Raw genomic sequence first — 26,940 nt, forward strand, 5'->3', positions numbered from 1 at the left:
AGGCGTGAATGGTTGCACCTAAATATTGGCACGTTCTTTCTATCTTGTTGCACTGTGGGGCCCTTTTTTTACAAAGCGGCGGTAAACCTAATGTGAGCTTACCACATGCTAATTTCAAGCTACTGCTGGCCCAATGTGGACACCGGTGGTAGTTCCAGCCCCAGTGCGTGCCTTTTCCGCACACTACCCAGTTACTGCCAGGTTAGCATAGGAGCCCTTACCACCACTTCAGTGGGTGGTGGTAACTGCTCCCCCTGGCATGGCTATGTGGTAAGAACAATCCTACCACATGGCTATGGCTATTTTCAGCCTTTTTTACCGCAGCTTGGCAAAAGGACCCCAGTTGCCTGAAATGAACTTCCTGAGTCAGTACGTCAAGCTCCATCTCTGGCTGTATTCAAATCTAGGCTAAAAGCCCACCTTTTTGAGGCTGCTTATAACTCCTAATTCCTAGTCAGCTGTTCAGTACCCATGTCTGTTTTAACCATACCCACAAAAAGTAATTCCCTAATCCCTTATTTGTCCTGTTTGTCCACTTCAAACAGATAGTCCCTGCTCGACAGAGCTAACAATCTCTTACATGTTTAGTGTACAGTGCTGCGTACATCTAGTAGCACTATAGAAATGATAAGTAATAGTAGTAATAATAGAAGTAAATGCAGACTGTATACTAGTATTCTATAATGGCTATGGTTTATTAGAATTTGCTAGGCCACCATGACTAACTGGCAGCTCTCGGTGGTTTAAAATACAATAAAACAACTTCTATTAGGAAAAAGAAAAAGAACTACAAAATTTGACAGAATGCCATTTTAGAATAGTGCTTAGCACCCACCATTTCATCCATATTTTGGCACCTATGTTTGGGTGGTCTGTACAGAATTGACCCCTAGGTGGATGCAGATGGTGCCACTGAACTGCACTATCCCCTGTTTACATATTTAGATGAAACTAGGCAAATGGGCCTACAACTTTGCTAGCCCTACCATATCTTTATGTTGAAGAGGTTCTAGGATGAAAATCTAAACTTTGGGGCATATTTATTCACTTTACAGAGATACTTATGTATATTCCCTCTGTCTTTAAAGTGATTGGGAAAATATTTCTAAAATATTAATGGGATGAAGACGTACCTGGATAACCATCAGATCATATAACATGAATGTAAGGAACATAAACTTTCATTAAACTATGAGTGAACTGGGTTTGGCATTATTACAATTTTCTGAATGTCTTTCAACAATCTGATAGAAGCATTAGTCAGGTCCAGGACAATGTAAAATTACGCCTCCTCTGGGATTACATAGTTCATCGGAAGAGTAGGCTTATGGTCTACTCACTTAGGCTAATCTGGAAGCCAGATTTTTTTTTATTTTTTTATTTTATTTTAAGTTTTTAACATTTAAATCAAGCAATACACTTGTTTGAAAAGCAATACATTTCAACATATTTGAAGAAAGAATAAAAAAAACAGAAAAGTACTGAAATTTCTTGCTCAAGTCCACATTTTTAGGGCAAGATGTTAAGAAATGGAATACATATATTATAACAAAAATTATCAATGATAGAGCAACAAATGATAACAGCCAACATTAAGCAGTGCTAACTATATTTCAAGGGTAAAGGTGTTCTAAGATCCCCTTTTTTGCCTTGAGGTAAGGAATGCTGTTAGTTGAGCCGGATCAAAAAATACATATTTATTTGATTGGTATCTCACCACACATTTGCATGGATATCGCAAGTAAAATGTTGCACCCAGTTGAATTACAGCTGGTTTCATTAAAAGAAATGATTTCCGACGCTTTTGCGTGTCTCTGGAAATATCTGGAAAAATTTGTATTTTCTGGCCGAGAAATGTTTTATGTTTGTTCTTAAAGTACATAGACATTAACCATTGTTTATCTGGTGCCAATGCCAATGTTACCATCAAAGTTGTAGGAATCACGTCTTCAGGATCTGTTAATTCAAGCAGTTCAGTAACATTGAGTGGTTGTTCTTGTACTTCAGTTTTTTGTTCACTACTCTCCTTAAGCGGAAGATAGTACACTTGGGTAAAAGGAGGAATTAATTCCTCTTTTACTCCCAAGATCTCTATTATATATTTTTTCAACATTTCCCGGGGAGGTTTAGTAGTCTGTCTGGGAAAATTCAGCAGTCGTAAATTGTTACTTCTAACAGTATTTTCAAGAGACTCAGTCTTTCTTCTTAATGAAGTCAAATCTTTAATCATAATCTCTTGTTGAGACTGAATTCTCTTCATATCAAGATCTTTCTTTTCTTCTGCCTGTTCAAGTTTGTCTAATCTTGCCTCTATAGTCTTTATTTTTTCCCCTTGTTTTCTCATATCTTGATTTAATATATTTATCTGTGGGGTAAAAGACTTCCCAAGTTCTACAATCAAAGTCCATAATGAATCCAAAGTCACTTCAACTGGTTTGTGCACTTCAAAAGAAAAAAGTGGTAGTGTTACCTCTTTCTGCTGTAAAACGTCCGGATTCAAACCAGCAGCGTTTCCCGCCGAACTCGCTGTTATTGTCGGCGTTTCCATCAAGGCTTCCTGCACTCCAAAAGACCGCTGTCCTGCCTCCCGACTCTGTTCGGTCTCACCACTTCTGGGGGATCCGTTCAGGGTCGTCTCTGATGGAGTGGAATAGCCCAACGGCTGAGGGGGTGGTTCCCTTGTGTCGGGGCTGAGCGTAAGCTCTAGTCCTGGAGACGCTACCGTGCCTCCATCCGCACTGGCGCGTATCAGCGGGCTGCCCCCAGACACTTCCAACACTGCTGTGGATGGAACCGCAGTTGTCTGCAAAAAAGACCGTATGTCTTGCGAGAGAGGATCCGACCGCTGGGGAGCATGGGGGGCGGACCTGCCCCGTCGCTTCGGCATCTCAATAGGTAAAGCTGAGAACTGAGGAAATGCTGGCGGTTAGCAAGTTCACTCGGCGGCCATCTTGCCCTTGGAAGCCAGATTTAATAACATGACTACATTGAAAAGAAAGAAAGAAAGAAAGAAAGAAAATTTAATCCTACCACTTATACAAAAAAAAAGGGATGTTTTGTGTGAAAGTACCTATAGTTAGAGTATTTTAAATCACAACTGGACAGTAATAATGCATACATATTACCTTTCCTTCCTTTCTTTTCTTACAAGAATTCCTGTCAGAACAATATGGCTGCTATCCATGATGTAGTGAAGTTTAGGCTATTTGGCTATGTGCAGGGGCGTATCTGGAATCCGGCGGTAGGGGGGGCCACAGCCAGAGAGGGGGGGCACATTTTTGCCTCCCTCCCCCCCCCGCCGCCGCCGCCGCCACCGCCTCTCTCCACCCCCTCCCCGCCGTCTCTCTCCACCCCCTCCCCGCCGTCAACCCTCCCCCGCTGCTTACTTTTGCTGGCGCCGAGGTCCGACCCGCAATCTCCGTTTTTCGTCTTCCTCCGTGGCCATGCTTCCAGGAAGTAACGCTGCAGTGCTGATTCGTTGAATCCAGTTCGACGTCTGATGTCAGACGCCGAACTGGATTCAACGAATCAGCACTGCAGCATTACTTCCTGGAAGCATGGCCACGGAGGAAGACGAAAAACGGAGATTGCGGGTCGGACCTCGGCGCCAGCAAAAGTAAGCAGTGGGGGAGGGTTGACGGCGGGGAGGGGGGCCAGGGCAAAATCTGCGGGGGACCAGGCCCCTGTGGCCCCACGCAGATACGCCCCTGGCTATGTGTAGGACCCTAATATGAACAAATATTCAAATATTTATACAAATATCTTTATGTAAGAAACTGAATGTAACAGGAATATGTGTGGCCAAAAAGATTTGCTTTGTGCTTGTTTAAAATGTAATTTTTTCTGATTTTTGTACATTTTTTTCATGTTCTTGTGACATATTCACTTTTTAAGCATATACCCCTGGATTCTATATAAGGCGTGGTGAGTTACGCACGTTTAAATTGGGCGTGCATCCAATTTATGCACACCTTAATTGAGTAATGAACCAATCAGTATTGATAATTGCCCTCCATTTTATCCACATTTTAGTATCTAAGTTTGATTCAATTGGACTTGTAAATCCCTTGTACTGTTTAGAAACAGATATAACATAGTAACATGGTAACATAGTAGATGACGGCAGAAAAAGACCTGCACGGTCCATCCAGTCTGCCCAACAAGATAAACTCATATGTGCTAGTTTTTGTGTATACCTTACCTTGATTTGTACCTGTCTTTTTCATGGCACAGACCGTATAAATCCACCCAGTACTATCCCCGCCTCCCAACCACCAGCCCCGGCACAGACCGTAAAGTCACCCCAGCACTAGCCCCGCCTCCCAACCACTGGCTCTGCCACCCATTCTAGGCTAAGCTCCTGAGGATCCCTTCCTTCTGAACAGGATTCCTTTATGTTTATCCCACGCATGTTTGAATTCCGTTACCGTTTTCATCTCCACCACCTCCCACGGGAGGGCATTCCAAGCATCCACCACCCTCTCCGTGAAAAAATACTTCCTGACATTTTTCTTGTGTCTGCCCTCCTTCAATCTCATTTCATGCCCTCTCGTTCTACCGCCTTCCCATCTCCGGAAAAGGTTCGTTTGCGGATTAATACCTTTCAAATATTTGAACGTCTGTATCATATCACCCCTGTTTCTCCTTTCCTCCAGGGTATACATGTTCAGGTCAGCAAGTCTCTCCTCATACGTCTTGTAGCACAAATCCCATACCATCCTCATAGCTTTTCTTTGCACCGTTTCAATTCTTTTTACATTCTTGGCAAGATACGGCCTCCAAAACTGAACACAATACTCCAGGTGGGGCCTCACCAACGACTTTTACAGGGGCATCAACACCTCTTTTCTTCTGCTGGTCACACCTCTCTCTATACAGCCTAGCAACCTTCTAGCTACGGCCACCGCCTTGTCGCACTGTTTCATCGCCTTCAGATCCTCAGATACTATCACCCCAAGATCCCTCTCCCCGTCCGTACCTAGCAGACTATCATCGCCTAACACATACGCCTCTTGTGGATTTCTACTCCCTAAGTGCATCATTTTACATTTCTTCGCATTGAGTTTTAAATGCCAAACCTTAGACCATTCTTCTAGCTTTTTCAGATCCTTTTTCATGTTTTCCACTCCCTCCGGGGTGTCCACTGTGTTACAAATCTTAGTATCATCCGCAAATAGGCAAACTTTACCTTCTAACCCTTCGGCAATGTCACTCACAAATATATTGAACAGAATCGGCCCCAGCACCGATCCCTGAGGCACTCCACTACTCACCTTGCCCTCCTCCGAGCGAACTCCATTCACCACCACCCTCTGGCGCCTGTCCGTCAACCAGTTCCTAATCCAGTTCACCACTTCGGGTCCTATCTTTAGCCCATCCAGTTTATTTAAGAGCCTCCTGTGGGGAACCGTGTCAAAGCCTTGCTGAAATCTAAGTAGATTACATCTATAGCACGTCCACGGTTCAATTCTCCAGACACCCAATCAAAGAATTCAATGAGATTCGTTTGGCACGATTTCCCTTTGGTAAAACCATGTTGTCTTGGATCTTGCAACTCATTTTCTTCCAGGAAATTCACTATCCTTTCCTTCAGCATTGCTTCCATTACTTTTCCAATAATTGAAGTGAGGCTTACCGGCCTATAGTTTCCAGCTTCTTCCCTATCACCACTTTTGCGAAGAGGGACCACCTCTGCCGTTTTCCAATCTCTCGGAACCTCTCCCGTTTCTAAGGATTTATTAAACAAATCTTTAAGAGGACCCGATAGAACCTCTCTGAGAGCCCTCAATATCCTGGGGTGGATCCCATCCGGTCCCATGGCTTTGTCCACCTTTAGTTTTTCAAGTTGTTCATACACACACTCTTCCGTGAACGGTGCTATATCCACTACATTCTCAAATGAACTTTTGCCAGTCCATCGTGGTCCTTCTCCAGGATTTTCTTCAGTAAAAACAGAACAAAAGTATCTATTTAGCAAATTTGCCTTTTCTTCATCATTATCTACATAGCGGGTTCGCAGTATCTTTTAGTCTCACAATTCCCTTTTTAGTCATTCTCCTTTCATTAATATACCTGAAGAAATTTTTGTCACCCCTCCTTACATTTCTAGCCATTTGTTCTTCCGCTTGCGCTTTCGCCAGACGTATCTCTCTTGGCTTCTTTCAGTTTCCTCCGGTATTCCTCCCCGTGTTCCTCGTCTTGATTTTTTCTGTATTTCTGGAACGCCAACTTTTTAGCCTTTATTTTCTCAGCCACTTGCTTGGAGAACCATATCGGTTTCCTTTTTCTCTTGCTTTTATTTACTTTCCTTACATAAAGGTTTGTGGCCCTATTTATAGCTTCTTTCAGCCTGGACCAACAGCCAACCACAATATGGGCTGTGACAGCAAAATTACACTAAGAGCTGAAAGTAACACAGCTGATATGCAAACTGAGCACATTATTTTAGCAGCAAGTACCAAAACCCACAGAACTGTGGTTTAAATCAATATTATAAATTTTATAGATCTCTATGGACTTTATGTTTTTATAAATTTGATTTTTAATAACTATCCCTTAGTTGGTACTTCTCTGGTCATCCCCTTTTTTGTTCTGTTTTTCCTTCTTGGTGATTTTATAAAAGTCATTTTAAGTATATATACTGACATATACACACACAAATGCATTTATAAAATTACCCTTTTCTCCCTAATTCTGGACCATCTATGACTTTTACAATTGCATCAGAAGAGTTTGAACTCTTGAAAATGCTACATACAGTTGCCCATGTGTAAACATTGGTTCTGGGAGCAAAATGCCACATTTTTCAAATGTTTGTCCTTGTGACTTGTTAATTGTCATTGCAGAAGCCAATTTCACAGGAAATTGTTTTCGACGTAATGTAAATGGGAGGTCAGTGTTAGATGGTGTTAGTTCACTACGTGGGATAAAAACAGTACTCCCTGCAGTTGACCCAGTGATTAACTTGACTAATAATGAGGTTAGTTTTCAAGTCTTTCACTATTAAGTGAATTCTGTTACATAAACCTCACTTGGTATTTAAATTCCTGAGTAGGATAATTATGGCTCCAATTTTTAAATGCAGTTTATGGCAAGGCATGCCAGTTGGAGTTTGTTCATGAAGGAATTCTACAGGATATAACTGATGTTCCTCATCATTGGAGTCATGAATGGAGTCTGAACTTAAATAAGTAATTGTTTCACCTTCTAAAATATTTAGAACAGTCTCATTTATCTTGTCAACATGTGCATTTTTTGGGCAAAGAATAGCCTTTTTGGCAAAGTTGTAAACAGTATCTGCGGTCATTTTTTCTCCAAAAATGGCCATCACAAATGTGCTTCTGTGGGATTTAGATAATATCTTTGAAACCGTCTGGACATGGAAGATTTCCGTCTGCTAAAGTAATAAGCCAGTTGTTGTAATCTGGGTCTACAGAGCGGACATTGTTGTTTAATTTTAGTATTTAAATTTTTTCCATAGTTTATTTAACTTAATGCTGGCTTCAATAATGTGCGCTCAGTCACCATGTGGTACCACTGGTAGAGTTTGTCGAAAATCTCCACCAAGGAGAAGAACTTTCCCGCTAAATGGTTTCTGATTGTTCATGATGTCTTTGAGGATTCTATCTACAGCAGTAAGTGCCATACTGGGTGCCGTAGTTGACTCATCCCAAATAAGGATTTTAGCATCTCTAATGATGGAAGCATCATTTGATGTTAATCTGATACTTGATGTTGACGTTTCCAGTAGAGGAACAGATTTCATCCTCCTGGAAGGAGATTTGCAGTAATTCCTGTAGAAGCAACAGGTAGTGCAAATCCTCCATCTCCTCGGATGGAGCTCAGGATAGTAATAGATGTAAACGTTTTTTCCACTTCCAGCAGGACTGTCTAGGAAGAAGCACGTGTAAGTTATGTTTTTTGTATTGCAGGCAGAAAGTATAGTATGAAATGCTTCCCTTTGCTTATTATTTAGTTTTTATACCATTTGTTCAGCTTTCTGCTTTTCATCTCCAACATTGAAGGCAAGTTTAGGATCTTCTGTGAATGACTGTTGGTAAACCAAAGTGTTCAAGTTTTTTTGCCATGTGTAGTCAGAACGGCTTGGATTTTCTGAAGGCACAAGTGTTCACAAATCGAGCAATCACCTTTGCAACCATGGATGTGTTGAAAATCTTGTGTGATATTAAGTTTGTATTTATGGAAAATTTGGAAATCATTTGATGGTATGGCAAAAACACAAATGTATGCAAAAAGGTGTCTTATTTGCTGTGGCATGCTGCATGTGAGTGCATCGTCTAAGGTGTTCTCCTACAGAGCTTCATCGTCAATGAGCCCCATTTTCTTGGCTGCATCTTGAAAAGTATTATAAAGAACACATGAAACTGTTTTTAAGTCTTCAAAGGACTTAGCCCCTGGTTTGTGTAGTAGAATTAGCCTTAAACAGTAACGCTCAGGGTCCGCTGAAAAACAAACTGCATACATTCTCCCAATTGTTTTGTCATGTCCTGCTTTTCTACGTTTCCACTTTTGTTCTCTTTTTTCGAAAGTATAGTACATAGGAATATCTACTTACAAAATGGTCTTTGGAGGATTGTCTTCTGCATTAAGTTTAAACCACGCTGTTAAAGTGGTGTCCCTGGTTCTGGCTCTTTGTACTACAGCCTCAACTTCGTTAGGGTGAAAAACAATGCTTTGTTGATCTGGTAAGTATACTTCCAATCTCTGGATAGTTTGTGATTGGTGATGCATTTCAAAACCATTTAATCGCCATGCAGCTTCAGGAGCACTAACATATCTAGAGTCAGTAAATGTTTGAATTTCATCATGTTGTAAAGTTTTGTGCTCTGTAATAACCACATTGGCACAATCGTGTCCTTTATAGACATATTTAAAGAGGTACTTGACACTTTTAATAGATGTACATACTTCCACATTTATATGGGAATTGTACTTTAAAAGTAAATAAGGGTTATAAGGGACTACCCAACTGTTACTAATGAATTTTCCATTTAAAAGTGTACCAACGTCATTATCCCTTCTGTGGTATTTAGGATATCCTTCACAATTCTCAATAGTTTCATTTTGGAATGGTTTTGGAAACTGTTTAGAGCACTTCCCATAAAGCATGCAGGGATAATTTAAGTTATGGTCACTGCATGGGTCATGTATCATATGTTTAGCAACTGTTGCATGGAGATGTGGAAAGTTGTTTATTTCAGGAATTTCAGCACATACGATTTTGTCAATTATTTCCTTTCTTTTAGGCTTGTGTTCCTCTTTCGTGATAATTAATATATGAGTGTGAGGTTGTTGTATGTATATAATGTATTATTGCTTCCTTTCCTGGTCTAAGAACTCTTAGCATTGCTTAGATGTAGAGACCAGTGATGTAATGATTGTTTATATAGCTAATCATTGTGTGTATGTAGCTAATCATTATATATATTGTAAACAGGCCCGCTGCGCCCATAGGGGGAGGAAGGAAGTCTCCTCCCCAGGACTAATCCAAGCTCCACAAATTGCCACTCACCACTGCTTTCAAATATTCTCTCTTTTTATTTTTGGTTTCCAAGTTACAGACAAAAGCTTCAGTCCAACCCTGTGTTAGGGCTGTCCCAGGCAGGGCTGGGCTGCCCCTCCCCCAGCAATCCAAAGTCTCTGCCCTTTCTTGAAGGGCTGCAATAGTCCCCTTTGAAAATACCTCTTTTCAAAGTCTGGATCCCAAGCCGTTCTGGCCTCTAAGCAGGATTGTTCCCTCCTGTCCAACCAGGGTTTCCAGCTCCAATACAGTCCTTACACCACAATCAGTAGCAGCTGGGGGAACCAGGCTTGTAACTCGTCCCGCCCTCTGCCCTCCCCACAGCAAAACAGTTCTAATCCAAAACAGGCTTCCTTACAGCAGGTTTATAAATCAAAACCTCTTTTAAACACATATTTCCCCCTTCAGGTGCTACCTTCCTCAGGGCTCTCCAGCTCCCATTCCATTCTCCTTTCTGCTTCTTGCTCAGCCTCTTTAACCCCCTCCTCCACCCAATCCATCCCCTCCTCCTCCTGCTTCTCACCCCACCCTTCCCTCTTACAGGTGGGAGGCATGATGTATTGATTACGGAGCCAGGGGAACTGGGCTTCTTCCTTCTCCCTCCCTCTAGTGGTCAGAGTTGGTATATACCCATCTTGTCTATCCCTGGGGCTCCCCTGGCTGGGACGGCCAATGCATTCTGGGAGACTAGTTCAGGATTTTGTTGTTTCATTTTGTACCTCTGGGCTGTAGACTTGTCACAATATATCTTAATCATTGTAGATTTTAGCACCTCTAATAAAGATTTCATTTATCTAATATGAATCCAAAAGAATCCACGGTAATTATTGAGTAGTCTGTGTCAGTGAGACAGGCTGTAAATCCATAGCAGTATAGAGGTAAAAGGCTGTCTTTTTTTCTCAAAAAGAAATGGCCATGCGGTAAGTGAACCACTTGGCATGTGGCCATTTTGAGGGGGTATGGGCTCATGCACTAACCCAGTGGTAACTGGGCAGTGTGCCGTGCTGCACAATTACTGCCGCGTAAGCACCAGTGCTACAAAAATAGAAAATATTTTTGTAGTGCCAGAAATGGTGGTGCTGGGGGTGGGAACTACTGCTGAGCTCCTGCGGTAGCCCGGTGGTAGTTCTGGATTGGCACGCAGCAAGACTGTTGCTGTGCTCCAACCCTTTAGTAAAAGGGCCCCCTGTATGTTCTCCAGCTGATTATTGATGTTTGTTACATTCTACCTGGTTTAATAATAACCATTTCAAACTTTTTTTTTTTTCAGGTATGAAAATGTATTAAAGTAGTTGAAATATGAATCTAGAATCTGTCTCTGACTTAAGAGAAGGGACACATGATTCCGGGACACAGGAATCTTCATCAAGACAAAATTCTGAACTAGTAGGAGCATGTCTACAACCAGAAGATATCTGTGTTTTGAATTTACCAGCTCACAGGCTCCACTCATACTCGCTCCAGCATCCTTGTGTGTACCTGGGTGACAGCAGCGACTGGGAAACTAGTGCAGTACTGCGAGCACGAGAACTTGAGGAAATCAAGGCTAGAGCTACCCAGATGGAGAAGACTATGCGATGGTGGTCTGACTGTACAGCTAACTGGCGGGAGAAATGGAGTAAAGTTAGAACTGAAAGGAACAAAGCCCGAGAGGAAATAAGAGAATTGAGACTGAAACTAGAGATGGTCATGAAGGAACTTAGTGCCCTAAAAAAGGAAAAGCAAGATTTAATAAATGAAAAAGAGCTGTTGAAAGCAGAAATCACCTGGAAAAGGAAAATTGATTTTCTAGAGACATGTCATAAAGAGCAAATATTTCAAAGGGGTTCTCCACAAGAAATGTCTGTGAACAATGTGATAAAAAATAAGCAGATCCCTAGTATACGAGAGACCAGCAGAACGGTAAGTACAATTTCTCAGTACTGTCAACTCATAAGAACATAAGGAAAGTTTTGCTGAATCATACCAAGTTTCATCAAACCCAGTATCCTTTCTCTGAAAATAGCCAATCTGGGTCACAAGTATTCAGCAGATCCCAAAAAAGTAGACCAAATTGCCATTGTTCATTTTCAGGAATGAATAATGGCTCTCCTAAATTTACCTGGCTAATAAGTTTTTTAGGGACTTGTCCTATTCTCTTTTGAATCCTGCTCTGTTGGCCGTATTGACCATATCCCCTGGCACCAGATTCAACAGATTTGTTTTATTTTTTTTTACACAGTGTATAATTAAATGAAACAAAAATCCTTTATACAATTTGTTTTCAATCTGCTAGTCATTAGTTTCAGTATATTTTGCACCAAAAATGCATTCATTTATTTTAAGCATTTATATATCACTTAGAACTAAGCGGTTTACAGGTACTGGGTCTGTCTTTAATGGGCTCACAATCTAAGTAGTACATTGTACTACTGTTGTATCTGAGACAACAGAAGGTTAAGTGACTTGCCCAGGGTCACACAGAGCTGCAGAGGAAATTGAAGCTGGTTTCCCAGGATCTCAACCGACTGCTGACCATCAGACAGCAGCAGGAATTGAATCCAGTTTGTCCACAACCCATTACACTAACCATTAGGCTAATCCTGCTTTGTTTTCTTTCTTGTTTTCTCCTTTCCACAACTTATATTTTGATCTTGCAAAGAGCCAAATTTTGTTTTGGACATATGTTCACATTTTTATGCATTTTTAAAAATAAGATTTGTTCTCAGTAGAAATCATATTTGAACTGTTTCCCATGCTATGCTATGCTATCAGAGGCTTATCTCTAGCCAACTCTCTTTAAAAAAGATTCAAGATAAGTTACGTCAATTAGGTAAGAAACTGATATAATCATTAGAAAATAAATAATTTTAAAAAGTACATAAAAACAACAAATACAGTCATAACCCCCCATGCCTAGTAAACAAATACGTTTTCAAAGCTTTCCAAAACAAAAAATAACCATATTCTACTCATTGAACGCAACTCAGAGGGAAGATTATTGCAATGCAACAGCTAAAAATAAAAAAAAGAGTGAGAAAAAAAGCAGCTTTAAACCGTATACCTTTGGTTCAAGGAAAAGCTAACATCTAATAATTGCTACTCCAGGATCTTGTCCTGAATTTTAACAAATTCACCAGTTGAAATCTATCTTCAGGGCCAGTGCCATCCAAAAGCTCAAATACAAAACAAAGTATTTTAAAAATAATCTGAGTTTGCACAGGCAACCAATGTAAAGCACCCAACAAAGGAGATATATGATCCATTCGAATTTTCCACAGTATTAGCCTAGCACCTGAATTTTGAATCATTTGAATCTTAGAAAGTTGCCAAGAAGACAAACTCAAATACAATGAATTTCCATATTCTAATAATGATAAAATGTGTATCTGTTTCTGTCTGTTAAAAACACTGTTCCTAAACCCTGAAACCTACAGACCTGAAACGTGGTGTGCATACAAAGTGACACTAGAGATATTCAGATCACGGGAGTTAGACCAGGTTTTGTCCTCATTTCTGTCTGAACAGGCTTATCAGATGGCATTTTGCAGCTTGTATTTTGGTGGGTATATCTCTCCCTATAACCTTGAATCTGTCTTCATGTATGTTGAGGGCCATTTGACTTTGGGATATATAGAAGGAAGAAAATTTGGCATGGGTGTAGTTGACTATCCTCCTAAAACTGTTAAAAAAACCCAGCTTCACAAGACCACCAATTTTCATATTTGTTGAGTGACTTGGAGAAGGTGGAGCACGTGAAAGGACTACATTTAGCATTTTTCCATTTGAAACATAGAGGAGTATAACCAAGGCTAATCCTCATTCATGCTATTCATTTTTGGAATGACTGTGGTCTATAGCAATGTTTCTCAAGCTGGTTCCTGGAGAACCCACACTTAAGATACATAAAAAAGGTTTGCATGTACTGCTTCATTGCCTGTAGATTTTGGAAAGCCAGACAGGCTAGGGGGTACTCTACTGGCATGAGAAACACGAGTCTATAGGGCCAAACCCAGCAGAGCCAATTTGGGAGGTGGAGCGAAAAGAAGCAGAAACAATTTTATTATTTTTGAATTTGGCTCATGCCTCTTCAGTAGTACTTCAAGTTGAGTTACATTCAGTTAACTTTCTACCTGAGGAAAAGGAAAGTTCAAGGAGCTGCCCAATGGTAGAAAGAGTATCATTGGTATTTTAACCTTGGCTTCCCTGGTTCTCAGTTAGGGTGTTGGACAACTAAAATTGTTAATCATGATTAATCTCTTGATTAAAAAAAATTTAATCTTGAGGTAACCCCTGGTGGTGTTCTTTCTCTCCCTTCCCTCCTTCCTCTCCAGCCATTTTTAAACCTGCCAGGGTTGGGGCAGCATTTTCAGTGCTATCAGGCTTCTTCCACCAGCCTCAAGAGCCTTTCTACAGCTGCATCCTGCCCTTTGAGAAACAGGACGTTGTAGCAGAGGAGAAGGGCCATGGCTGCAGGAAGGCTCTTGGTGCTGGTAGAAGAAGCCTGCTAACATTGCAGGTGCTTCTCACAACCCAGGCAGGTTTAAAATATGGCTGGAAGAGGGGAGGGAGGAAGGAAGGGAGGGAGAGAGAGAACTTCTGGATCACAGGGGAAGGAGGGAAGGTCAGAAGTACAGCACAAACCTGGACTGTTGATTAATTGTGATCAAAATTTTTAATCCACCAGAAAATTGATGAGCTAATCATGTTAGTTAACTTGATTAATGAACAGTGCATTCTCAGTCCACTACTCTAATCTCCAGATTACTCCTCCACCCAAGGAGGTTTGATGAACAGGCGACGACAGGAGCATGCTTGGCTCATTATCTGGGGTGAAACCAGTAGGCGGAGCTTGTTGTCCTATTGATTGCATTGTTTTGGGTGTACCAAGATGGCAGCATCTGCATTGGGGAGAATGAAAACCTCCTTGAGTGTACCGGCTTCAGCTTTGTAACATCACACTGTCTCCTGTTCATCAAACCTCCTTGCCTCCACCCAACTGCTTTAACCTTCACCTCTGCCTTAGGAGTTAGCCAAGTTGGTGCCGCTTTACCACCATCCCAGTGTTTTGTAGTCTTCCTGTCAATGTTGGACTGGCTTTATCCTTTTCTCAATGCCTTGGGGGTCAATGTTTCTTCTGCTTTGCGCTCTCATTGTAGCATGGAATCTTTATACCCTTTACGTCTCTTTTCATGCTGTATGGTCTTCATGTTCTTGATGTCTTGGAGTGCCATAGCCTCTGTGGCACATTCCTACCAGCAAGTTCTAAGCAATTTTCAATAAAAATGGGTAGCACAACCCTCCCTCCAAATTGTTTGTCCTATTGACATTAATGAACTGGAATGTATGTGAAACAAAGGTTTTGAAATCTGTAAACAAAGCACAAGGCCTGTTGATCAGAAGATTAACAGAACCAGATGTTTTTATTGTGTAAATTCTGAAAGTAGTAATATATTTTATCTGCCCCATCTTTATTGTTTTTATATCAGGGGGATAGGAATCAACACACCATTTCTTCCTCATATACACACTTGCATACACACACGTCTACACTCAAATATACTCATACATTCTATCTTTATTCGGATCTCTTTAAGCCTTGTATCTCTGCATATTTATCTTTTGTTTGCTATGTTGCCACCATCTCTTTTTCATTATTTTCTCTTTCATCTCTGTCCAGCATCCACTTCTTATATCTTTCTCTGGTATGTTCACCATTCTTTGGTCTGTCTGGTATTTTTTTTTTTTTTGAGATGCCATATGTTTTTGCCTCTCTTTGTAGTTATCTCCCACATGGTTTTCATTACCTTTCACCTCTGGCTTTTCTCTCTTGCTTATGCATGCCTCATCTCTCACTCCACCCATTCTCTGAAGACACACAGTTCACTATAGTAACACAGTAAAGTCAGATGATTGTGTTCGATGAAGGACAAACATACTGCTAGATTTACTAATGTGCATTACCAAGCTAGTGTGTGCCAATACAGTTACACACATTACTAGTAAGGAGGTCCCATTACATAGAATAGGATCTGTGGTAAATAACATGTTAATTCATGCTAATGTTAGCACACAATGGTAAATCTAATTTTTCAGAGGAATCTGGCAAGGTGAGACTTTCACTCATAATGTGTAGTAACTGTTAGATGCACCATCTTATGCAGAGTTTCTAAAGAGTGGAGGAGTGGCCTAGTGGTTACATAAATACATAAGTATTGCCATACTGGGACATACCAAAGGTCCATCAAGCCCAGCATCCTGTTTCCAACAGTGACCAATCCAGGTCACAAATACCTGGCAAGGTCCCAAAAAAGTACAAAACATTTCTTTTTAATTTTTATTTATTCAGTTTAATCAAATTTACAAGAAAACTTCTTGATTGGAAAAACATCATAAAAAATTAGAAATATATCATAAGAAATTAATAATCCATTAGGTTAACATTAACGCTCAAGTCCATAAATTGGAGATCCAAGATTTAGGAGTACAAGGAGACTAAAAGAAAATACAGGAAATTAATCAAGGTTAACACAAACTCTATTGAGATGAGTTACTTATTTCATAGCGCTTATCCTTTTTTGCTGAGGTTATAAGAGCTGTTACATGTGCAGGTTCTGTGAATACATATTTCTTCTCATCAAGTCTTACTATGCACTTGCAGGGGTATCTTAAAAAAAGGTACCCCCCAAGTATAATATTTCGGGCTTAAGGAGCAAGAATTGTTTCCTCCGTCTCCTTGTCTCTTTGGAGACATCAGGAAATAATAATATTTTATAACCCCAAAAGGGTTTTTCTTTATTACGGAAAAATAGACGGAAGATCCAATTCTTATCAGGTAGTAATGCAACGGTCGCAACCAAAGTTGCGGCCGTTGCAAGTTCAGAATCAGAAGTCTCAAGCAAAAGAGATACATCTAATGGAGTTTCAGGTATTTGATTCAGTTCCTTTCCTGGGACATAATAAGCACAGGTAAATGGTGGTAAATTCTGATCTGGTATGTTCAAAATGTCCCACAAAAAACGTTTTAACATGTCAAGAGGAAGAACAGTCTTTATCCTGGGAAAATTAACAAATCTTAGGTTATGATTTTTTGTATAGTTATCAAATGTTTTCATTTTTTCTGAGATTTGTCAAGTCATTTGTCATCAAAGGTTGAAGTGTTTCCAATTTCATAATTCTTTGATCCATCTTTTCAATTTTGTTATCCGTAACTTTGATCTTTTCCTCTGTCCTTCTTAAGTCATTCTCTAATAAATTTACTTTAGTTACCATTTCATTAGCCTGTTTCAGAAAACTTTGACCCAAGGTGGAAACTAAATCCCATAATGTATCCAGTGTAACCTCCTTTGGTTTAACCACTAATTCCTTTGGAATTTCAAACCTCTCAGAAGTCTTCACAGGAATCTCGCTCTGTCCCTCAGCACCTCTCCCCGCATTCCATGGCGGCAGCGTCTCTCCCTTCTCTGATAGAAACGAGTCCTCCACTCGACGCTCTTCCGGGTCCATACCACCTTCACAGGGAGACCCCGTCGAGTCAGCGAGAAAGGAGCTTGCGCCTACCGGCTGGGGAGGCATAGTGCGCATAACGGGGCTCAAGGTGGTATCCAGGCCAGGGGAGACCGATTCTCCTAAAATGCCGGAGCTCCCTACTGGCAGCATTCTGCTATCTGAAGGAACTCCCTGTGGTCTCAAAAAATGGTCAATAGGACCAGGTAAGGAGGGAGTTGGTAGCGAGGCTCTAGCCGGAGCTCCCTACTGGCAGCATTCTGCTATCTGAAGGAACTCCCTGCGGTCTCAAAAAATGGTCAATAGGACCAGGTAAGGAGGGAGTTGGTAGCGAAGCTCTAGCTGCCAATCTCCCTCTATGTTTAGGCATTGTGTCAGCAGTAAGAACGAGACTCGCAGCGTCTCAATAGGGTGCGGCCATCTTGGATCTCCTAAGTACAAAACATTTTTTGCTGCTTATCCCAGAAATAAGCAGTGGATTTTCCCCAAGTCCATTTTAATAATGGTCTATGGACTTTTCCTTTAGCAAGCCACCCAAACCTTTTTTTACCCCGTTAAACTAACTGCCTTTACCACATTCTCTGGCAATGAATTCCAGCGTTTAATTACACGTTGAGTAAAGAAACATTTTCTCAGATTCAATTTAAATTTACTACTTTGTAGCTTCATTGTATGCCTCCTAGTCCTAGTATTTTTGGAAAGAGTAAACAGATGCTTAAAGTCTAGCCGTTCCACTCCACTCATTATTTTATAGACCTCTATCATATCTCCCCTCAGCCATGCAATGGACTTGGATCTCCAGCCCCCCTGAACCTGTGATATGGGGGTGACAGGGGGACTACCAAATATCATAAAAACAATGCACAACCTAACAATCTTCCGAAGATCACTGAAAACCAACCTGTTCAAAAAAGCATACCACAAAGATCCATCCTAAGCACTACCACGCCGGAATGAATGAACTTTCTATATCTAAATGTCTAATGTACTCTATAATTTACTCTACCATTTATGAACTCTAACGTAATACCACTCTGTAATTTTTTTTATTATTTATGAACCTTAATGCAATACCAATTGTATTTCTCAATCCAGAAATGACGATCGCCATCATGGCATAATGTAAGCCACATTGAGCCTGAAAATAGGTGGGAAAATGTGGGATACAAATGCAACAAATAAAAATAAAAAAATAAATTCATACTTACTTGGCACGCTGTTTTATTTTGTTATTTAGACACATTTTAATTGCTGAGACACTATTTGCAATTTGTCTGCTTATATATATATATATATATATATATACAGTGGGGGAAATAAGTATTTGATCCCTTGCTGATTTTGTAAGTTTGCCCACTGACAAAGACATGAGCAGCCCATAATTGAAGGGTAGGTTATTGGTAACAGTGAGAGATAGCACATCACAAATTAAATCCGGAAAATCACATTGTGGAAAGTATATGAATTTATTTGCATTCTGCAGAGGGAAATAAGTATTTGATCCCCCACCAACCAGTAAGAGATCTGGCCCCTACAGACCAGGTAGATGCTCCAAATCAACTCGTTACCTGCATGACAGACAGCTGTCGGCAATGGTCACATGTATGAAAGACACCTGTCCACAGACTCAGTGAATCAGTCAGACTCTAACCTCTACAAAATGGCCAAGAGCAAGGAGCTGTCTAAGGATGTCAGGGACAAGATCATACACCTGCACAAGGCTGGAATGGGCTACAAAACCATCAGTAAGACGCTGGGCGAGAAGGAGACAACTGTTGGTGCCATAGTAAGAAAATGGAAGAAGTACAAAATGACTGTCAATCGATAAAGATCTGGGGCTCCACGCAAAATCTCACCTCGTGGGGTATCCTTGATCATGAGGAAGGTTAGAAATCAGCCTACAACTACAAGGGGGGAACTTGTCAATGATCTCAAGGCAGCTGGGACCACTGTCACCACGAAAACCATTGGTAACACATTACGACATAACGGATTGCAATCCTGCAGTGCCCGCAAGGTCCCCCTGCTCCGGAAGGCACATGTGACGTCCCGTCTGAAGTTTGCCAGTGAACACCTGGATGATGCCGAGAGTGATTGGGAGAAGGTGCTGTGGTCAGATGAGACAAAAATTGAGCTCTTTGGCATGAACTCAACTCGCCGTGTTTGGAGGAAGAGAAATGCTGCCTATGACCCAAAGAACACCGTCCCCACTGTCAAGCATGGAGGTGGAAATGTTATGTTTTGGGGGTGTTTCTCTGCTAAGGGCACAGGACTACTTCACCGCATCAATGGGAGAATGGATGGGGCCATGTACCGTACAATTCTGAGTGACAACCTCCTTCCCTCCGCCAGGGCCTTAAAAATGGGTCGTGGCTGGGTCTTCCAGCACGACAATGACCCAAAACATACAGCCAAGGCAACAAAGGAGTGGCTCAGGAAGAAGCACATTAGGGTCATGGAGTGGCCTAGCCAGTCACCAGACCTTAATCCCATTGAAAACTTATGGAGGGAGCTGAAGATGCGAGTTGCCAAGCGACAGCCCAGAACTCTTAATGATTTAGAGATGATCTGCAAAGAGGAGTGGACCAAAATTCCTCCTGACATGTGTGCAAACCTCATCATCAACTACAGAAGACGTCTGACCGCTGTGCTTGCCAACAAGGGTTTTGCCACCAAGTATTAGGTCTTGTTTGCCAGAGGGATTAAATACTTATTTCCCTCTGCAGAATGCAAATAAATTCATATACTTTCCACAATGTGATTTTCCGGATTTAATTTGTGATGTGCTATCTCTCACTGTTACCAATAACCTACCCTTCAATTATGGGCTGCTCATGTCTTTGTCAGTGGGCAAACTTACAAAATCAGCAAGGGATCAAATACTTATTTCCCCCACTGTATATATATAGATCCTATATAATAAAACTCACCTCCAACGTTCTAATGTGCTTGGGACCATGGCTCCCTCAGCTTGGAGGTGGTCTGCTAGGCAGCATCGAACCCGATGACGTCACTAAACCCAGATGATCGAAGAAACTGGCTGCTGGCACGCACAAACAAAAAAACCAAATTGGAAACACAAAAAGGCTTGAGACTGCCGCCGCTCAACAACCACCCTCAGAACGCTCGCACCTCACGAGACTGCCGCCCAACTAAGGAGAATACCGCCGCCCCAACACTGCCGCCCTCCCGAACCTGCCACCCACCTGAGGAGAATACCGCCGCCCCGACACTGCCGCCATCCCGAACCTGCCGCACAGCGAACCGCCCTCATGACCTGCACTAACAAAAAAAAAAAAAAACAGGTGAAGAGACAGCCTCTGAGCGCCTCAGCAGGGGACATCGACTACACCGAAAGCTGCACGAAGCTGAACCACCCTCTGGACCCGCACTAACAAAAAAAAAAGGTGAAGACACAGCCTCCGGGCGCCTCAGCAGGGGACAGCGACCATAATGCAAGCTGCAGGAAGCTGAACTGCCCTCTGAACCCGCACTAAAAAAAAAAGGTGAACAGACAGCCTCCGGGCACCTCAGCAGGGGACCTCGATCATAACACAAGCTGCACGAAGCTGAGGGACAAACTTTCCTAACAGCAGGTACACTTAAGGGAAGGTAGGGAGGGAGAGGGCAGGAACTTGAGGGGGGGAGGGAGAGAGGGGGGCCTGGAACTTGAAGGGGAGACAAAGACACATGGAGAGGGGGAAGAGAACAGAACGGAAGGGAAGAGGACAAATGTTGCACATGGATGGATGGAGGGCATGGGAAAAAAAGAGCACAATTGCTAGATTAAAAAAAGGAAAAGGAACTGAAATCCAATCACCGGTGGGGGGGGGGGGGGGGGAGGGACACGAGCATGTACACACACACACACAGTCTTTCAATCTTTGTGTGTCACTGTGACACACACTGTCAAACACACACACACATATACACTCTCTGTCTGCCACACACACACACAAGCTCTCTCTCACACGCAGGGAGGGAGGGAGGGATGGGGCAGGAACTTGAGGAATGGAGGAGGGAGAGAGGGGCCTGGAACTTGAAGGGGAGATACTTTTCTAACAACTCTATAGTTAACAAAAAAAAAAAAAACATTGCTAGCGCCCGTTTCCTTTCAAACAGAAACAGGCCTTTTTTACTAGTATATATATATATATATATATATATATATATATATATATATATATACTTTTTATGTGCCAGTATTTGCCATGTTTATTGTTGATATTATTATTGTCTTTAGTAAGTAAGTCTATATCCATTGTATGCAGATCTCTCTCATGTAATTCATTAGGAATATCCGTCTGCTTGCAGCCCTCAAGAACTAAACTTGGACTAGCCTGCTTGACATTTTCCTGAAGACAGTTTCTTTGTTTGATCTCACTTCGCCAACTTTTCTCACACTGAGACAACAGCCCAGTGGCTTCAAATTCTGCCTGTAGAGCGAACAGAAAATAAATATTGTTCATCGTAACAGGGTTTATTATTAATGATTGGGCCAAGGCCATGACTACTCCTGCTGTGATATCTGTATTTGTGCAGATATCTCTTACAGTAACTAGTTCACTGCCAATCAACTAATGCCCTACCCCCCTCTTTCTTCTTATCTCTATACCCCATCTCTTGCTGTAGCTCACCACCCTCATGTAACCCAGCTCTCACCATGCACTAGCTCCAGCCCTGAGACAGAAAACAGATCTCAGTTCAGTTTCACATTCACGCCCCACCCCCCCCCCCACACCTACACTCAGTTCCAGCATGCATGCAGTCGAACTTGTGAGTGGGTCACTGGCCTGGAATAACAATCCAGTGGTTCGGGAGACATTTTCCAGTTCTGGGTTCCACTACACTTCAGTCCAGGAGCCACAAGACGCTCCAAAGTGTTTAATAACAAAATTAACTTTATTGTAACCTCTGCAATAGTCAGACTTTTACTTTAACCTTCACAGTCACTTAATAGACTCCAGCAAAACTGCTGCATCCAAGTAGACATTCTTTATTGTTAGTAGCATTTTTTATTTAATCTCACTTATATTTTTAAACATGCTAGCTTGTGCAGCATACAGATGTACAAAGAGGAAGTATAATAATGGAATAACTTTTCATAGGTAGCATGGAGGGGCATAATCGAATGGGGCCGGCTCTGTAAATGGGCGGAGCCAACCGTATTTTCTAAAAAGATGGCCGGCCATCTTTTTTTTCGATAATACGGTTGGGGCCGGCCAAATCTCGACATAAATGTTGAGATGGCCGGCTTCAGATTTCGCCCATAATGGAAACCGAAGCCGGCCATCTCAGACCTGGACAAATCCAAGCCACTTGGTCGTGGAAGGGGCCAGTATTTGTAGTGCACTGGTCTCCATGACATGCCAGGACACCAAATGGGCACCTTAGGGGGCACTGCAGTGGACTTCAAAAATAGCTCCCAGGTGCATAGCTCCCTTACCTTGTGTGCTGAGCCCCCCAAATCCCCCCCCAAAAACCCACTCCTCACAACTGTACACCACTACCATAGTCCTTAGGGATCAAGGGGAGCATCTAGATGTGGGTACAGTGGGTTTTGGGGAGCTCAATATTTATCACCACAAGTGTAACAAGTAGGGGGGGATGGGCCTGGATCCACCTGCCTGAAGTGCACTGCAGTACCCATTAAAACTGCTCCAGGGACCTGCATACTAATGTTAGGGAGCTGGGTATGACATTTGAGGCTGGCATAGAGGCTGGCAAAAATATATATATATATATATTTTTTTTTTTTGGGTGGGAGGGGGTTGGTGACCACTGGGGGAGTAAGGGGAGGTCATCCCCGATTCCCTCCGGTGGTCATTTGGTCAGTTGGGGCTCCTTTTTGAAGCTTGGTCGTGAAAAAAAAGGGACCAAGTAAAGCCGGCGAAATGCTCGTCAAGGCTGGATTTCTTTTTTCCATTATCGGGCGAAGCTGGCCATATCGTGAGCATGCCCCCGTCTTGCCCCGTCCCGTCTTCACTACCCTACTGACACGCCCCCTTGAAGTTTGGCTGGCTCCACGACGGAAAGCAGTTGAAGCCGGCCAAAATCGGCTTTCAATTATACTGATTTGGCTGACTTCAGGAGATTGCCGGCCATCTCCCGATTTGTGTCGGAAGATGGCCGGCGATCTCCTTCGAAAGTAAGCTGGATGGTAATTTGTTATAAATCGTAATCAATGTGTCATTTGGAGGGGCTGGTTATAGGGACACCCTAACACTGTTATATTTGTGCAGAGAAAAAGATGGAGACCTGTGTGGCTGGGGAGGGGGGGAAGGTCAGTGTGGCTGGGGATGGGGGGGGGGGGGTAGGGTGCCATGAAAAATTGCTTGGATACAAAGGGTACCGTGAACTGCAAATGTTTGGGAACCACTGGAGTGCACTATCAATGCAGTTTACAATTAATACTATAAATTACAATAAATTGAAAAGGAAATATAATAAACAAAGAAAATAGCTAAACAAGATAAGAAAAGAAAGAAGCAGAGAGAACCTACTGTCCATTCCATTTTGGGGTCTACTGTTTATTTTTAGTATTTTTTCCTCTCCCCCTCCCCTTATATCTTGTCACCTATTTTCTTCTTATCTATATGTATAAAACTCACCCTCAACGTTCTATTTGCACTGACGTCACTGAAGCCAGGTTCGTAAGTTTGAAGCTCTGAAGCCACAGAAAATCAGTTTGTGGGCCCCGCCCTCGCGTCAAACGTTATGACGATGAGGGCGGAGCACATTCTCAGCTCCAACGTTATACTGCACTGTACCTCTGCTCCGCCCTCGCGTCAAAATGCAATGACGTCGAGGGCGGAGCACACGGGGGGCGTGCCAAAAGGCCCAGGGTCACACATTCACACAGAGGCTGCAGGGGGGCCGGCGACACACGGAGACACAAAGGGACGGAGGGGAGCCTTGCTAGCGCCCGTTTCATTGCGATCCACCATATAAACTGTCTCTCTGTAATCATACTTTTTCTCTATTCCCCCTTACAACCATCCTGTCTGATCCAACATTGCCATCTCTTTTCTTCTTCTTCTTTGCTACCTCTTCACATTTTCATTGTCTTACACTCTCCCTCACTTCTTCCTATCAAATATATTCCTCATCTCTACTGTCCTGCCTCTTAATCTGACCCCTATTGTCCAATGTCTATCCCTCTCTGTCTTTAATCTCTGTTTTTTTGCCCTTTTCCTTCTTACTGACTTTCCATCTCTTATTCTATCCCCCCTTCTCAGCCCATCTTCCTCCACTGTCCATTCCAATTCAGGATTTACTGTCTATTTTTAGTTTTTTCCCTCTTCTTCTCCCCTTATAACTTGTTACCCATTTTCTTTTCATTTCTTTTTGGGGGTCAGGGGGTTCACCAGACCACCAGGAGATTTTATTAATATGTGCGTGTGGGGTGGGGGTCAGGAAGGGGTCCACTGGACCTCTGGGGATGTTTTTAGGTGTCAGAAGGGGACCCATGGGGATTTTTTTGGTTGTGGGGGTCAGGAGGTGTCTAGTTACTGGCCATATGCCCAAGAGCTATGCCTACAGCACAGCTCTTGTGGGCATGTGCCAGGAACGCTTGCACTCCTTTACCGACCAATGCACAACTCTAACAGCATGCATATAATTTGCATACTTAGTGTTGAGCATTAGTCGATAATTCTGACTTGTTAATGAGTCAGTGTTTCTCCAGTGCTGTTCATTACAGCACTGGAATTCTGTGCACTGGGCCTTGAGTTCCTCCTCTATCCTCCATTCAACAACCATGATACTAAATTCCCCTTTACCCAGTTGCAGAATCCATGCACTTTCTCCTCTAGCATAGAAGTTCATAGTGAGCCTTCAATCTCTGCTGTACTCTCTTGACTCAGCTCCTTGGCCCCTCCCCATTTTGGCCTCTACAACATAGTTCAGGCATGCCCAGTACCTCTGCTTTGTCCCCCCCCCCCCAGCCCTCCCCACTTCTATTTCTTGCAGGCTTGTGAATACAAATAAGATAATAAACAAACAATATTCTATGGAGCATTGAGTGTTTCAAAAACCTGATCTGAGCTGTGAACTATGTGGAAAGAAGAGCAATGGATGGCAAGAGGAGCAGCTTAGAGAATTATTTGGTCAGCGATGTAGCATGAAGACTACAGGGAAGGGGAAAATTAAGCACAGAGCCTTTGCATCACTGTGTATGCTCAAGGCCTGGCCACATCCCTGTCCATTGGTAATAGTCTCAGATCAGGTTTTTGAATCACTCAGTACTCCATAGAATATTGTTTGTTTATTATTTTATTTGTATTCACAAGCCTGCAAGTCAGTTTGCTTGCATACTTTTCAAACCTCACATCTTTTACCCAAGGGTTTAACTTTCAGCAAGTTTAGGAACGGAAAATTTCATATTAAAAAAAAAGTGGATAAGCAGAATCTTGTTCAGTGAGCACCCTGGGACTTTCACCTGAAAGTGCTATGTTCAAACAAAACAGACTTTTAAGACTTTTTTCCCCAAACCTTAAATATGTACTAGGCACTGTAAAGTAAATTGATCAGAATTGTTGACAGTTAAAAAAAGAATTGTTTATACATCCATTATTTCCAATCTTCAAGACACTTCAGTCTTGCAGTGCCATTTTATGACTGCACATGCATCTTTTAGAGTTCCTTTTGGCTTTTGACTTGCATTTTCCATTTTATTGCAAGGATATGGATATAACGGAGAACCCATTAACAGAGAACCAGGATATGAGATGCCAGTTGGAGCTTCCTGATTTATTTAGCAAAGGTGTTTCTCACATTTCTCTGGAAAGCATGAAGTTAAGACTGGACAGTGTGGTGCAGCCTCTGGAAAACGAATTAATGAAGATGTCTATCCTGCAGTTACATATAGACGAATCCCCAAAAACTGTGCAGAAGGAAAGAGAGTAAGTGCAAAGTACATCCTCAATCCTAAATACAAAAAAATGGTTTAAACTGTGGAATAGAAGGAGGTGATGTGACAGCTGTTTTCAGATTTGTAAAAGTATGCGTTCATATCTCTAAGTATGCACCTTAGTAGATTAAAAATGATGGGGTTGATACTGAGCATGGATTTAAGCAGACACTTGCCCATTTAAACCATGCTGAGTGGGCTGGACACAGATATGCAGTGGCACATAACTGGGCAGTGTTGATGAATTTCTCTTCTGAACCCCACAACAATGTCTGGGTAGTGCTGGTGTACACATGAGCTAAGTGTCTTTACCTGGTTAACTATGCCAATGTTGTCACTGAATATGAGCCATTACCCACATAACTTCCAGGTCACTGCCTGATCCTAGATATTCAATGCCAGTGCCTGTTCAGGCCTCTAAGACTTGTAGATTCTAAGTCTTATATCCTGACGTATAACCTCGGTACACCAGTTCACACCTGAAGACTCTATTTTATTTATTTATTACATTTGTACCCCGCACTTTCCCACACATGGCAGGCTCAATGCGGCTTACATAGTAACAAGTAAAAAAGAAAAAGAAATACTAAGCCATGGTAATGTTTTGCCCTTAAAGTGCATTGATGACCATTTTTAATATACGAAGTAAAACCTTGGAAGTGAAGCTTTCAGTGTAAACAAAGTATGCCCAGCATGAGGGGAGAAATAGTCATTACATTAGTACACATTTAACAACACAAAGAGGGTCCAAAGCACAAAGCAAAGTCCAAAGAGCAGAAAGAAGTACTAGGACCCTTCAAAAGTGGGACAAGTCCCCCAATCGTACAGCATAAATCTTGTACATCATATGATGCAAGATTGATGTACAAGATTTATGCTGTACAATTAAAGAACTTGTCCCACTTTTGAAGGCTCCCAGTATTTTTTCTATTAATAAACAATTCCACATGTTAACAAAGCTGCAGGTAACACTGATATTACAAAACTAATCCCAACGTTATGC

At 42.1% G+C, this 26,940-nt stretch overlaps 1 protein-coding gene across 2 annotated transcripts in view; it reads left to right on the forward strand.

Annotated features, from left to right (window-relative positions):
- Positions 1–26,940, forward strand: part of CCDC102B (coiled-coil domain containing 102B) — a 567,471-nt gene that overhangs the window by 81,370 nt on the left and 459,161 nt on the right. For both annotated transcript variants that reach the window (XM_030212667.1, XM_030212657.1), the window contains exons 2-3: positions 10,812–11,443; positions 25,709–25,929. In XM_030212667.1, the coding sequence (XP_030068527.1) occupies positions 10,841–11,443; positions 25,709–25,929 (824 nt within the window). In that variant the 5' untranslated portion in view covers positions 10,812–10,840. The remainder of the gene's footprint in view (positions 1–10,811; positions 11,444–25,708; positions 25,930–26,940) is intronic.

This window comes from Microcaecilia unicolor, chromosome 1 (assembly GCF_901765095.1).
Source record: "Microcaecilia unicolor chromosome 1, aMicUni1.1, whole genome shotgun sequence".
Taxonomy (NCBI): domain Eukaryota; kingdom Metazoa; phylum Chordata; class Amphibia; order Gymnophiona; family Siphonopidae; genus Microcaecilia; species Microcaecilia unicolor.